General features: G+C 41.5%; 1 protein-coding gene across 3 annotated transcripts in view; it reads right to left on the bottom strand.

Moving 5' to 3' along the window:
* Ten-a (Teneurin-a transmembrane protein) overlaps positions 1 to 15,000 on the bottom strand; it is a 1,186,308-nt gene that overhangs the window by 44,423 nt on the left and 1,126,885 nt on the right. For all 3 annotated transcript variants that reach the window (XM_076206894.1, XM_076206895.1, XM_076206896.1), the window contains one exon: positions 14,736 to 14,905. In XM_076206894.1, the coding sequence (XP_076063009.1) occupies positions 14,736 to 14,905 (170 nt within the window). The remainder of the gene's footprint in view (positions 1 to 14,735; positions 14,906 to 15,000) is intronic.

The following is a 15,000-nucleotide window of genomic DNA, read 5'->3' as shown; positions in this document are numbered from 1 at the left end:
CTTCCTCCCATACGCAAGGACACCCTTTCTCCCTCCTCCTCCACTGCCTCCTTTTCTTCTCCTCTTCCTCCGTCTATTCCTCCTTCTTCTTCTCTTCCTAATCCTCTTTCTCCTCCCACGCTTCTCAAAGCCCTTGGGTTCCTTCGGGGGTGATAGATGACAATAGGAAGAGGCCGGCGAGAACTCGATAACACCAAAGTGTCAACCTCTTCCGCTACCTCTTCTTCGGCTCTCTCCTTACCGGCTTCCTGGTGCTTTCTATCCGGTCTCCCCCGTCCTTCCCCCCCCCATCTATCATCCCTTTCCTTTCGTCACTACTTCCTTCTCTCTTTTCTCTTCTCTGTTTCCCTCTTCTCTAACTACTCTTCGCATCCACCTCCTTTCTCTCGTTCCTCCCCTTCGTTCACATATGGGTTATTGGCCAAATAAAAATTAAGGAATCACTCTTTTAGGTACCACAATCTGCGTACGCAACATTCTTTAACGACTAGTTTAATCTCAGCTTAAAAATGGGCACTGATCTTCTTTACCTTTAACTATTCTTTTTCTTCTGTTTTCCTTTTTTTTTTTTCGTTATAACCTCTGTAACTCCATCCCCATGGATAGAGGCACTCATTACCTACCAAAAAAATACAAATCTTTCCCTTCATATCTACATCTTCCTCTCCCCTTTTCCTTTATTGTTCACTATATTATCCTCTTCTAGTGTTCAGAAAAAAAAAGACATCCATTCATTTTTCGTCACGTGAAAGTTAGGAAAATATTTCCTCTCACTGATCAATTCCATCCATCTTCTTCGTTCCATTCCGCCACAGCCATTTTGCATTTATCACCAAACTGCCCTTCCCATCCTCCGGCTTCTCTCCTTTTTGGCGCCAGCTCAATTATTATTCCACAGTCGTTCCTCCCAAATGCGGTTACTCTCATCCTCTCCTATTCTACGGGACCTGGTACTTAAAAAACAAGAAAAAAAAAACGAGACAACATTACGTTTAGTTTGTTTATCTTTGTCATTTCCACAGCTTTAGACCTCATCCTCTCCTATTCTACGGGACCTGGTACTTAAAAAACAAAAACAAAAAAAACGAGACAACATTACGTTTTGTTTGTTTATCTTTGTCATTTCCACAGCTTTAGACCCTCCCGTACATGGTGGTACTTTTATCTTCATTCGCCTGTTGATTTCATTCCTCTTCGTGTCACCCCCAAGCTTGGGTACGGAATCGGGCATTCTCTTTTTGCATCCTCTCTTCACTCTTTCCCGTTTATTGTCCTCCAACTCCAGATGACGTCCCTTTTTATTTTTCTAACCTTACCTATTATACTTTATTTCGACCTTCCTCTGGTGCCGCTTTTTTTCTTCCCTTCTCCTCCCCCCTCCTCCTCTCTTATCGTAACCCCTATACCGCACCTTCCTGCTTCAAATACTCCTTTCTCAATACATGCTTGTACATTGGCGAAGGTTCTGTCCTTGATAGGATTCGGCTTCTTCCCAAGGGCTTCTACTTCTTCTCTTTATCTTCCTCCTCTCTACGAACCTGCTTTCCGCCCCCACCCTTCCCTTCCTGGATATCCTCCTCACTTATACGGAGTCATACTTTCGCCCACTACCCCTTTCTCTCTTTTCCGCTTTACCTTATCATTCATTTTTTTTTTTCGCATCCGACCTAGTTATGGACCAAAAGGTCTCCTGTCGGCATGCTCCGCCTTTGTAATCCTTTGTAATCTTTTGTTATTTAATAGTTTCTCAGGATTAAGCCTACTCTCCCAAAGCATAATATATTTCCAATCACTCCATTTAGAACTCTTACTTTTCCATCTAAATTTTTTCCTTGTTCCTCCCATAATCTCACAATTTCTCTTCCACTTATAATCAATCCTTACCCACTCTAACCCTGCTTCCAGTTCCCCCTTCCTCCTGTAATGTTCTGCCACCATGCCCCCACCCATACACCCTCCTTCAAACACAGGAGGTCTAACTAATTCAATAAACCCTTACCTGACACAAGGGAAACTTGGGACTACTTGCCTGAAGCTTAACAGGTTTGTAAGTAATCATTTCATCATCATCCGTAACTAATTTCTCAAATTAGTCACGCATCCTACCCCATCTATCTGTTCTTTTCCACTTCCTCTTGTTTATATAATTCTGCTCTTTTCCCTTTCTATTCTCTTTCTCTTCCTCCTCTCCTCCTCCTCCTCCTCCTGATCCTTAATTTTCTCTTCATTCTTCCCGTTTGTTTTTCCTCTTCATCTCTCCTCCTCCTTTTCCTCTACTTGTTGCTACTGTTCCTCCTCCTCTTCCTCCTCCCACTGATGCTTCTCTTCTTCCTCCTCATCCTCCTCGTTCTTCTCTTCCTCTTCCCGCAGCTCCTCTAGAATCAAGAAGGTCCTTGATACTGGAACATATTCTTCACCCTCTGCTGGAAACGGTCATTCTTCATAGATTTCATTCTTCGCGTTCTTCTTCCTCGCGTTCCTCTTCGCGTTCTTCTTCGCATTCTACTTCGTGTTCTTCTTCGCGTTCTTTTTCCTCGCGTTCTTCTTCGCGTTCTTTTTCGTGCTGGGGATCCCGTGTTGGAGTTCCACCCCGAGGCCGAGGCCGAAGAGGAAAATGAGGGATTAGATTGAAAAGTAACTGGAGTAGATTTTAAGACTATTTTAGTTAACCCTTCTGCTCCGATGGAACAATTCACAGACTTTACTCAAACTTTTCTCAGGCAATTTTATTCAGTTGAGGGCGGGACTTTGTGTTGCAGGGGCCAACCCTAAGGATAAAGTAACCTTTCTTTAAGACTTTTTTTCTGGCTAAGTGAAGTAGGTTAACTATTTCCATGACGCCCTCTTTCCAAGAGCTTACGCACTGAATCCATTAATTCTTCAAGTTCTACTTCTTCGCAGTTCACACGACATATAAATCTATTTTCAAAAAAACATTCAGTGTTCTGGATAACCTGAAATTCCTCCTTTTAAATCTCGAACTTTTCTTAACATTATACGTCTTGTTCATCAACATCTCACGTTTATTTGGTGAGGAGTTCAACTCAGAACACATTCCCATTGCCGTACTTGCTTAGACCTCTTCGACAAGGTTAAGTTTTGGATTTATTAATTTTCGAACGGTTTTGTTGCAAGCCAAATCTTGTGTAAAACTTCTTCTACTGGAGGTAAAAGTAAGTAGTTGTTCTGATCATCAAAAGCTGATCGATTGTGGCTGAGTAAAAGCACCTAAGCAAAAATAAAATTACAAATATCTAATCACCAGTTCAGAACAAATGAATGTATAGCATTCTACTTTCCAGGCAATGCCAGGCAATTTTCATTCTTGTAGTTAAGCCCTTTAACCTCTGTTCCAATTTTCTTTCTAATTACTAGAATGACATGCCTACATCCATGGTAATATTGAACGTCTACAACCTTGCTGATCTTAATTTCACATAAAATATATTTTGCCATTCGTTCGTCAAGTTCAGATGAATTTATTTTCAGCCTTCTATACGTTTTCTACATGTATTACTTCATAATATTTCTTTGATAATTTCTATTGCCACATACACTAAATAAATAGATAAATCGGGTCCACTTAATCCACATCCTTGTTATTCTTAACTTTTCTAATTCCTCTTTTATTCCCTGAATTAGTCTCACAAGACTTCTCTTTGTACAGCTTTCAATCAACAGTTTCCAACTCCAAAAACACATTTGAAGTCTTCGTTAGACCCTCACTACGAACGCCACTCTCTACTTTTCTTCTGAAAGCTCGCCTGCGGATCCTCTACAACTCTTCTCTCCAACTTCGGTAATCCCTTCTTCAATGCCCAAGACGTTCTCGTGTCTTTAAACCTTGCCACCACCTGGGCGCTACCAAGGAGGTCTTCTTTTTGGGTCGACCAACTTTTCTCAGCTTTACAACCGCCTCTGTGTCTCCCCCCCCCAGCAACCTCCTTTAAATGGGCTTAGGAGCTTCCGTTTTAAGAGGTAGATATTCCCCTTTATAACTCACTTAAAAGATATTTTGTATGCAGTCCATAAAGTCGATAATTATACATTGATTCTCCAGTTTTAACTCCATTTCTCTTTTTGTAATCTTTAACTTATTCATTGATGTGCCATTTATCATCTAAAACTTTATGTATGACAAAATATGAACTATTACATCGTTTCATTTCCAGGCACTACAAAGGCCAGCGTGTTCTGCAAAACTGTAAAAGTCGTATTTCTTAAGGTCAAACTTTACGAAATGGCCAAGTCTATTAGGTCGTAAAAGACTAATTCTTGTATTAAATCACCCGCTACACTGTTACATACGAGTGGGAATCACTATACTACCATCCTCGTTTTTCAGTACTCCTTCCCTCCATTCCACTTCCCTCCCCGTCTCCTCCCATCCTCTCCCACGTCATTCTATCTTCACTCCATTCTTAAAATCGAACCCTTTCCCACAGATGACGTAAATTATATTCTTACTAACATTGGACGATTTTACTCAACGTCGGGCAAGTCGCCTTATGGAGGTGTGAGACCCATCTTCATTAGACTCGTTCCCTTTGGTGGCGTAATCTGCAGATCTTCCTATAGCTAACTCATTGTCCGACCGTCTATCTGGCGCTAAGTGAAACAGCACCTCTGAAGTGTGTTACCAAAGGAGGTTATCAGGAGACGCACCCGATTTCGGCTTGGTCTCTTCCTCACGTGAATAGAATCGTATGACAACACCCGGTTCGATTCCCGTGGCACAATTGCGCCCGGAACAAAATTCGTGGCGTCATCGGGTCGAAAGAGTGACACGACCTCAGGTTCTAAGCCTCATTTCAATCATGCTTTAGAATTCTCATTTGCCTTTGTCCCCTTCCCCCTCCTTTCCTTCATCTTCTTACACAACCTTCTCTTCCTTGTGCTTCTTCCTCTTCTCTTTCCCTTATACTCGTACCTAAAACTCTTTATATTTCTTTCCCACTTTTCTATTCTGTTCCACTTCTTCTTCAACTTCTACTTTCTTCCCTCTATTTCTACCATTTCTTTCTCCAACTCCTTTTCTTCTTTCTCATCTGCTTCCTCCTTTACCTCCCGCTCTCTATCACTCTCCCACTTCTCCTCACCCCTGAAGAATGATGTGCAGGGACGCGGAATCTAACCTCCACCCAGGCGTGGACTCTTCCCCTTCCTCTTCCTCCTTCTTCTCTCCAGTACAAGTCGATCCGTCATTAGGGAAAAAGCTCTTCCGATGACGTCAGTTGAATCCAAAGCGCAGAGCGACGACGTGGACCAATGGGACTTCGTCATTAGACTGCCGTTAATGGCGGAAAACTTGATTACAGGTACGCGGCAATTAAAAAAAAAAAAAAAAAAAAAAAAAAAGACTGTCAGCGCAGGTCTAACACCATACGGATACTTGCAACAAACCAATATATGCACTATATCAAGTGTATTCATATGGTAATGATGCAAACGTCTATAAATAATGGAAAGTGAAAACAGAATAATGCATATACACACACGAATAAACAAACGCACGCAGAGGCGCACGCACATATACACACACACGCACAAACACACACACACACATACACACACACACACACACACACACACACACACACACACACACACACGGACGTACAATGAATGAATAAATACATGAATGAATAAGTTAACAAATAAATATATGGATGAATGAATAAATGAATAAATTAATGAATAGCTAGATAAAATGAAATTATATAAAAAGGCATCAGTATCAACAGACTGATTGTGCTCTTACTCTAGTTATCCTATTTCCCATTTTCAACTAGTTTATCCTCCCAAATCTCCTCCTCCCTTTCATCCACACAACTAGAATCAGCAACAAAAATTTCACCATGTTTAAATGCAGGAGAAGAACATACAGCTGGAAACAATAACCCGACCGAAGATCAGGCGAAAAAAAAAGTACGAAAAAGAAAACTCCTGACTGGCGATGAAGGTGCGAGGCTGTGGGTTAAAAGCGAAAACGATATTCTAATCCGGAAATGATTTCCTACTTTGGTGAGTAACCAACCTCACATCCACTGCACTTCATCATCTCCCGAGTGTCCGGGAAACCGCTAGTCAAAGAAGGAGGACACGCTATATACGGCCTTTGGGATCCCTACGATAAGTGTCTCATGTTCTAGAGTCCCAAACTCAAAAGCCCTTTGTCAAGTCCAGAGTTGGTGAGAGTCTTGAAGAAGTTGAAAATCATAATTATTTAGGTCATGTGGTGAAAATAACCAAAGATCATGATAATGAAAAAAACGTATTATAATTGGTTGGAAAGTGTTTGGTTAGTATAATAAAATCCTGAGAGGCTCTCTACCTTTATGTTTGAAACGTGAAGTTTACGGTCACTGCATTCTGTAAGCAATAATCTACGGGTGTGAGACTTGAAAACTGACGAAGGCGATGGAAACAAGAGGAGAATGGAAAGATAGATGATGGGAATAACGTTGAGAGACCAAAATAGAGCAAGTTGGGTGAGAGAGCAGACTAGAGTGAAAGATATTGTGGAGGCGGTGAAAGAGATCAAGTGGAACTGGGTAGGTAAGTTAGTGCGACCGACTGATGAGTGATGGAGCAAGTGTATTACTGAGTGGACGCCGCAAGATGGGAAAAGTGGACAAGAGAGACCAGACAGGAGGTGGAGAGACGAGATTGAGAAGTTTGCAGGAGTGACGTGGCAGAGGTTGGCGTGGTCGTGTGAATCATGGAATGCTGTGAAGTTGGCCTTTGTTCAGAAGTGTACTCAGGATGGCTGGTTTAATACATACATACATATATATATATATATATATATATATATATATATATATATATATATATATATATATATATGTGCAGAAAAAAACCCACTGGGAAATAAGAAGCTTAGTCCGAACGTTTTCGTCTATTTAAGACATTATCAAGGAATACACAGAAACAGAGACATAGGTGGATATATTTATATCCACCTATTTCCCAGTGTTTTTTTCTGCACATTATTTTCACGTGTGCCTTGTAAATTACTGCAATATATATATATATATATATATATATATATATGTGTGTGTGTGTGTGTGTGTGTGTGTGTGTGTGTGTGTGTGTGTGTGTGTGTGTGTGTGTGTGTGTGTGTGTGTGTGTGTGTGTGTGTGTGTGTGTGTGTGTGTGTGTGTGTGTGTGTACTCTAAAATCTCGTCTCATATCATGGGGGATATGCACGTGTACACATAATCATAAGATTGCGGTTATGAAAAGATTTTTGAAATACCTGAGCACAACATCCAAAGAAGTTGAAATGGAGACAAGCGGAGCGGTGGCGAGGAAGGGCACTCCAGAAAATGAGAAGAGACCACCCTTGTGTCATGATACGCGGAGGTAAAATTCGAATGAAAGGACGAATCCATAACCCATCATATACAGCCAAAGGTGACAAAATATATCTTTGAAGATATAAAAGGCAAGAGATTTAGAAACATGGTGCTGGTTAGAATTTGTAGTTGACATTCGAGTGAGAACGGGACACTTCTAAAATTAAAAGAAAAAAAAGAAAGAAAAAAGGATTTCTGATTTTGGAATTGGCGACGAGGGCAGCGGCAGCGGCAGCGACGGCGGACGTCGGGAAAGAACAATGGGACAACTGCAACAGAAGCGTAGGACGCCCAACCGTGAAATGTCCGAATCAGGGAGAGGAGCGGCTCAGTCTTGCCGGTGCTCCAATCGGAGCCGAAGAGCAAAAGGTCTTTCGCGTTTCTTCTGGGGCGGAAAGATTCATTCGGTGGAGTCTCAAATCGTTACATTTGAGAGGCGCAGTGCTTCATCGTTGAAACTCAACATACGTGAATCATGTGGAAAATCTTTTATATATTATCATAGATTTTGAAGCAGTATGTAATACAAAACAAGTAATGCATGAGACGAAAATTAACCACACCTCGTTCACACACTTACACACACAAACACACACACACACACACACACACACACACACACACACACACACACATACATACATACACTCAACCTCACACATATACGCAAACAAATGCACATAAACAAATACATACATGCACACACACACACACACACACACACACACACACACACACACACACACACACACACACACACACACACACACACACACACACACACACACACACACAGACACACACAAAATCCATACACACATACACACACAAAAACCACACATAAGCAAACACACACACACACACACACACACACATGCACACACATACACTACACCACACACACATAAATAAACACACACATACACACAAACACACACACACACATACACACACAAACCACACACACATAAACAAACACACGCAGACTAGCACACACACGCATGCACACATACACAACTCGTGGCGTAGTAGTAGATTTTTCGGCTGCCACTACGGCAGTCCGGTTTCGAATCCGCCCAGGGCTGAAATAATTTCAGTATCGCTGCGCTGCAGATCATTACTCCAACTCTCGTAGGCGGGGAGTTGGAGGTTTGTGCACTCATAAGGTCACAGCATTACCCATAGATCGGTCATATATAAGCTCTGAGCTCTGTTCCGGGAGTGAAATAGCTGTCGATCACGAGTCCAACACGTGATCCAAGACCATGGTGTGTCACATACACACACGCACAACCACGCATACATACACACACACACAGACACGCACGCGCGCGCGCGCGCACGCACGCACAGACAAATACACACACACGGAAGAGAACACAAAATAACTTTTATTCACACTATAAGCACTACTCTACGGATGGTGCCACTCGACTTTCCTTTGCCTCTAACGAACGAACAATGGCGAATAAACTCCGTAGACATTTGTCAGGGTACGCACGGTTGTGTGTGTGTGTGCGTTGTGCGGTGTGTGTGTGTGTGTGTGTGTGTGTGTGTGTGTGTGTGTGTGTGTGTGTGTGTGTGTGTGTGTGTGTGTGTGTGTGTGTGTGTGTGTGTGTGTGTTTGTGTGCATTACTTTGTGTGTGTGTGTGTGTGTGTGAGGACAACCTAGTTTACCCAGTTGCATCTTTCGGGAAGGGGAGCTACGCTCGTGAGGTCCCGTCTCTGTATCTCGCCATATCTAATTTTCTTTTAAATTCTTCTTTTGTTTTTTGACACACTACTGTTTTGTCTAGTATGTTCCATACATCCACCACTATGTGGGGAATCTGTTTTTTTTTTCATGTCTCTTCTATAACTGTCTTTATTTTAGTTTCCTTCCATGTCCTCTTGTGTTTCACTTATACCAATTTAGTAAGTTATTTCTATCAAGGGCTTCCACTCCTCTTATAGTTCTGTTTTTTTTTTCCGCTTTCAGAGTGAAGAGAGTGAAGGTTTTACAACCCTGTCATTACTATCACGTTCGGAAGAATTCTATTCTTGCTAACACCACACGATATTTGTTCAGTTGGAAGGGACAATCTCTAGTGATAAAGCGATCAACCATGTTCTCTCCATATGTCGGGTGCCCTCTGGTGTCTCCTAAACTGAATAACATCGCCTGGCGTTATACACGATAGCGCCTATACCAGGAACGTCACCATAGCATAGCAGTCGTCCCCCCCCCCCCGCACGGTGACTTTCGCTCAATTGAACACAATAATCTGGAGGTGATCAAAACAAAATCTGAAGCCTTTGTGTTCGTAGGAAAGCACATTTAATTAGTAAGTTGGCTGCATTATGGCGCACTGTACTGTAAACAGACCCCTACCTCAGTGGGAGAACCTTAGGGGAAAGTCTAACTCCGAGGGGGCGCCCTCCTCGTTCTTGACACAGAGGGTTTTCGAGTAACAGTAACCCCCACCTCAGTGGGAGAACCTTAGGGGAAAGTCTAACTCCGAGGGGGCGCCCTCCTCGTTCTTGACACACAGAGGGTTTTCGAGTAACAGTAACCCCCACCTCAGTGGGAGAACCTTAGGGGAAAGTCTAACTCCGAGGGGGCGCCCTCCTCGTTCTTGACACACAGAGGGTTTTCGAGTAAAAGTAGAGTGTGTTTGTGGTACGAAGGTGTTGGACTAACTTTGTTTGTGTTGAGTGTGTGTTTAAGACAAAAGGTAAGCCTGACCGAAAACATACGTAGAACTAAATAGCCTTCAGCTTATTTCTACTTCCACCAGGATTTGAACTTGGCTCACTTGAGCATGAAGTGAGAGCGCAACTAAGAGTTACCCAGTGCTCTTGCCGAGTAAGCTGTTGAGAAAACGTGTTAACGTTCTAGAAATAAAGGCACACTTGATGTAATTCATTATAGTTGACGTCACATTAATCTAATCAACAGGGAATGGTCACCAACAGGATGACTCTTTTGATTAATGGAGATCTGGCTCAGGATTTGATGCTTCTTCGTCAAAATAGAAATAACTGACGCTATAGACAAACAAAAAATGTCCCGTACTCGCGGTAACCGCACGAGTGCGGGGCACTGCCCCATGCAGATCAAAGGCCCCGGACGATAACCATAATAGAAAATATACATCGTATCTGAAGTCGAGAGGGTTCATCAATAGTGACACCGCGGAAGGCAGAAGAGATAAGAGAATGATAAAATCACTATCACAGGCTACTTCCCCTCATATAAACAATATAAATGAACAAATAAATAATAACGATAATAATGATAATAATAATAATAATAACAATAATAATAATAATAGTAATAATAATAATAACAATAATAACAACAATAACAACAATAAACAACAATAATAATAATAATAATAATAATAATAATAATGATAATAATAACAATAATAATAATAATAATAATAATAATAATTATAATAATGATAATAATAATAATAATAATAGTAGTAAAAATAATAATAATAATAATAATAATAATAATAATAATAATAATAATAATAATAATAATAATGATAGTAATAATAATAATAATAACAATAATAATAATGATAATAATAATGATAATAATAATAATAATAATAATAATAATAATAATAATAATAATAATAATAATAATAATAATAATAATAATAATAATAATAATAATAATAATAATAATAATAATAATAATAATAATAATAATAATAATAAAAATAATAATAATGATAATAATAGCAATAATTATGATAATAAAATATGTGGTGGTTCTCTCAGTGGAATGCAATTACCTAGGAACAGTGTACAAAATTATAGACAGAATACTATCGTAGGAGGAATTACTTCGAGAAATTATTGAATTGGCGACTTACAAATATCGAACTAATGCCTCCGTTGAAAATCACCGAAAGTAGCGTCACCGTGGTGCAGTTGCTTGGCGAGATAGCCTTAATCCTTTGCCAAAGGTGTAGTTCCTCAAGGTCAACAAAGCAGTCCAGCACTAGCCAGCATAAAATCTACAAAGTATTCCACCGCACCACGACAGGATTTTTTTTTTTTTTTTTTTTTTTTTTTTTTTTTTTTTTTTTTTTTTTAGGTTCAGAACTCAAGAACGCAGTGATTCTCTTTCTATGAACACTCCCGCGTATGAAATGTAGCATGAATCTTTTCGTTCTATGAATCACACAGGCAATTCAGTGCTCCTCCGGATCGCTGTTATGGCTGTTACCAGGACTTATTGAAACCACCACGTCGTGATGACTGAATCATACGGTATGATAGCTCCTTCACTCTCCTCCTCCTCCCCCATGCATACTTATGGTAACGGCATCATCCACGAGAATGTCAGACGAGTGGGAACGAACAAAAAAAGTTCGAAGGGAGAATGAGATAGGGAGAGAGATGGGGATATAGAGAGAGAGATGAATTGATAGATGGACGAAAAGTATACAAAGTGTAACACCACAACAACAAATGACGCCCATTACGTTACCGATAATGATCATCCAACGGTTCTTGATAAAGAAAAGTCCTTCAAGAAGAAACGACCTTTTCGACTTCGCGTCTCCCAGAGACATCATAAACGTATTCGACCATCAGCTTGCCCTCTGCTTTCCCGACGTATTACTCCGGACAGCCGAACATAACTTACTAGATATTGAATCTATGCAAATATATCTTTCGTTGTTGCTGCATTAATAAGGTTTTGTCTACAAACACCACAAAAATAGTATATACAGTAGAAAGATATCAAATGCCCAACAGTGGAAGATATATGTGCATATTTATGGCAAAGCATGGGGCAGGTTCGTCTGTCCGCAGTTGTACTTGCTGGAAATCAATTCTGGCACAAAAGAGGGGGAGAGGGAGAGAAAGGGAGAAGAGTGTGTGAGGGGGCGCGGCAACGTGAGGGTTATAAGTACTCGGCAGGCCATTTGCCCAGGCTACATTTTCACGGGCTCCAAATGTGAAAACCCACAATAAATCACCCAGGGAGCAGTCTTCTTCTGTACCTTCCCCATTCCTCCCTCCTTTTTTACCTCTCTCTCTCTCTCTCTCTCTCTCTCTCTCTCTCTCTCTCTCTCTCTCTCTCTCTCTCTCTCTCTCTCTCTATCTATCTATCTATCTTCCTCTCCATTCCCTTCTCATTCTCTCATTCTCTTCCTACTTTTCTGCCTGTTTCTTTCCTTCCTTCCTTTTCTCACCCCTACACTTAATCATCGGCTCCTTTTCTCTTTCTTCTTCACTTGGTTTTATCCTCTCCATATCTCTCTCATCCTTCTCTTTTCCTCCCATTGCCCCTTCCTAGCTCCATATCCATCCTCTCTTTCTCTCTTCCCCTCTCTCCTTTTCCTTTCCTATCTCCCCTTTCTATCTCTCTTTCTCCTTCCATTCCTTTCTTCGTTCCTTCCGACCTCTCTTCGTTCCCTACTTACACCAAACCGCATACCAGCTCCTACTTACATACCTCCAGTCCTCGGCCACCTTGTGGACCCCCCCCCCCGTGCCCCATCCTCCTGTGCCCCCCCCCTTCCCCCGTTCCTGCTCATCCGTCAGTCACGAGGTGGATTGTAATCGATTACTGTGACAACTTCGGCTAATCACAAGGAAGAGATATTCAATCACACAGCGCGTCCCTCGTACCGATCATTTCTAGCGAGGTTGATCACGTGTTCATATCAGCAACCAATCTACATACACAAATATACAGACGCAGACGTGCACACACACACATACACACGCACACATACAGACACACACACACACACACACACACACACACACACACACACACACACACACACACACACACACACACAGACACACACACACAGACACACACAAACACAGACACACACACACACACACACACTCACACACACACACACACACACACACTCACACACACACACACACACACGTACATGCGCGAGCACGGTGTATGGCTGTACTTTAGCTTCACACTTTTTCTTAGGGTGTAAAACTAATGATCTGTTAGTATTATTCACACTCTGCTGTACGGTAGGGTGGCTGTCCAAATACCCATCATAAGGGTAAGATGCACCTTCTAAACAGCTCAAGGCGATGTACCATTAATGTTTGTACTTGGAAATCAAGAAAAGATCCGATAATACGAGAGTTTATGTTGGCAAAGTATCTTTATCCTATTTTATAAAAATTTCTCGCACAGTAAAAGACACCCATGCTACATTCACCCACACCTTACCTCCCTCCTCTCGACACTTAACCGATCAAGAGCGACACTAACCAATCACATGGCGAAAGTTAACCAATCATGGAAGTGTCGCGGTTAATGGTAAGACTTTTGACGGAGAAAGATTGCATGGCAGCCCTGTCAGGCTTGGCCAATCACAGAGCGCATGGAGGCGTAGAGGAGGAAGAGAAAGAAGAGGAGGAAGATGAGGAAGAGGAGTAACAGGAGGAAGAGGAGGAAGAGTATAGGAGGAGGAAGAAAACCAGAGTGGTGGAGGAATAGGGGATGATAAAAGGGTAGAAGGAGAAAGAGCGCAAGGAAGAAGCGAAAAAGAGGAGTAAAAGTATGAGATGAAATAAAATGAAGGTAAGGCGAAAGGAAGAAGAGGAGAAGATGAAAAGAAAAGAAGAAATGGAGGATGAGTGAAGAGTGAAGAAGGAGGAAGAGGAAGAAAGAATAAAGAAGGGACGAGCATGTCATTGGTATTTTATCTCGAAAAAGAGGTTAGTTTAGTCAAAACATACAACCATTCAAAGTCAGCCTGTCTTCCACGCTTCCCAGCTAAATAGCTTGGGGATGTAGGGCCACCATCACTCCGACCGCACTGCTTGGGTCACACGTGGTGCAGCAAAACAAAGCTCCTCTTTCGAGGCACGAATCCGTAAGAAAGCGGTTAATGGGATGACATCCTCCTTTGTCTAACATCAGCAAGAACAAATTCTTTTGAGCCTTTCTTCGAAGGGGTAAGTAATATATATGTAAGCAAAGGACATTTTCCTTCTTTTAAGGAGGTAGCCAGGTTAAAATATATCCCTACTTTAAACACAATGAAAAAAAAAATACGGTCCACTTTTTTCAGAACCTCGTGGATGAAATGTCAAATCTCGGATCAGGAGCCTAATCCAAGGCGGCGAAGCAAAATCTTTTGCTAATCACACTTTCAGTATCATAACTGTTGTCTCCAAGGAAACGAGGGATTCTTTGTCTTCAAGTAAACCAAAATACCTGCCAAGCGCACTTTATGTAGGAACAGTCAGTTTTTGATGTTTCATGGGTACCTATGAGTACCTAACACGACTTACATGTTTATTCTGTCTCTCTTCAGGCGATTTTATTAAGCTGAAAGAAGAAACCAGAGGAAACCAAAAGACGACACTTACCGATCGTAGGAAATGTTGACACTTGTGAGACGATCTCCGAGTGTGAGTTTCGTGGGCTGCCCGTTGTGGTTGTATTGGAGTTGAAGAATAGGGGAGCGTTCTCCGTCAGTCAGGACTTCGGTCCTCGTGCCACCGTTCCATCTGCGGCTCAGTACCCTAGACCCGTTCACCTGTGGGGGAGAAATGGAGGGAATGGTTGCACAAAATGTCTTCAACTTTTTACTATGGGAGGTTTCTATTAAACATAAAGAAGCTGGGAAAAAGA

The sequence above is a fragment of the Oratosquilla oratoria genome, chromosome 23 (genome assembly GCF_046742065.1).
Source record: "Oratosquilla oratoria isolate Oo_2021 chromosome 23, ASM4674206v1, whole genome shotgun sequence".
In the NCBI taxonomy this organism is placed as follows: Eukaryota; Metazoa; Arthropoda; class Malacostraca; order Stomatopoda; family Squillidae; genus Oratosquilla; species Oratosquilla oratoria.
This window is presented reverse-complemented; position numbering and strand designations above follow the sequence as displayed.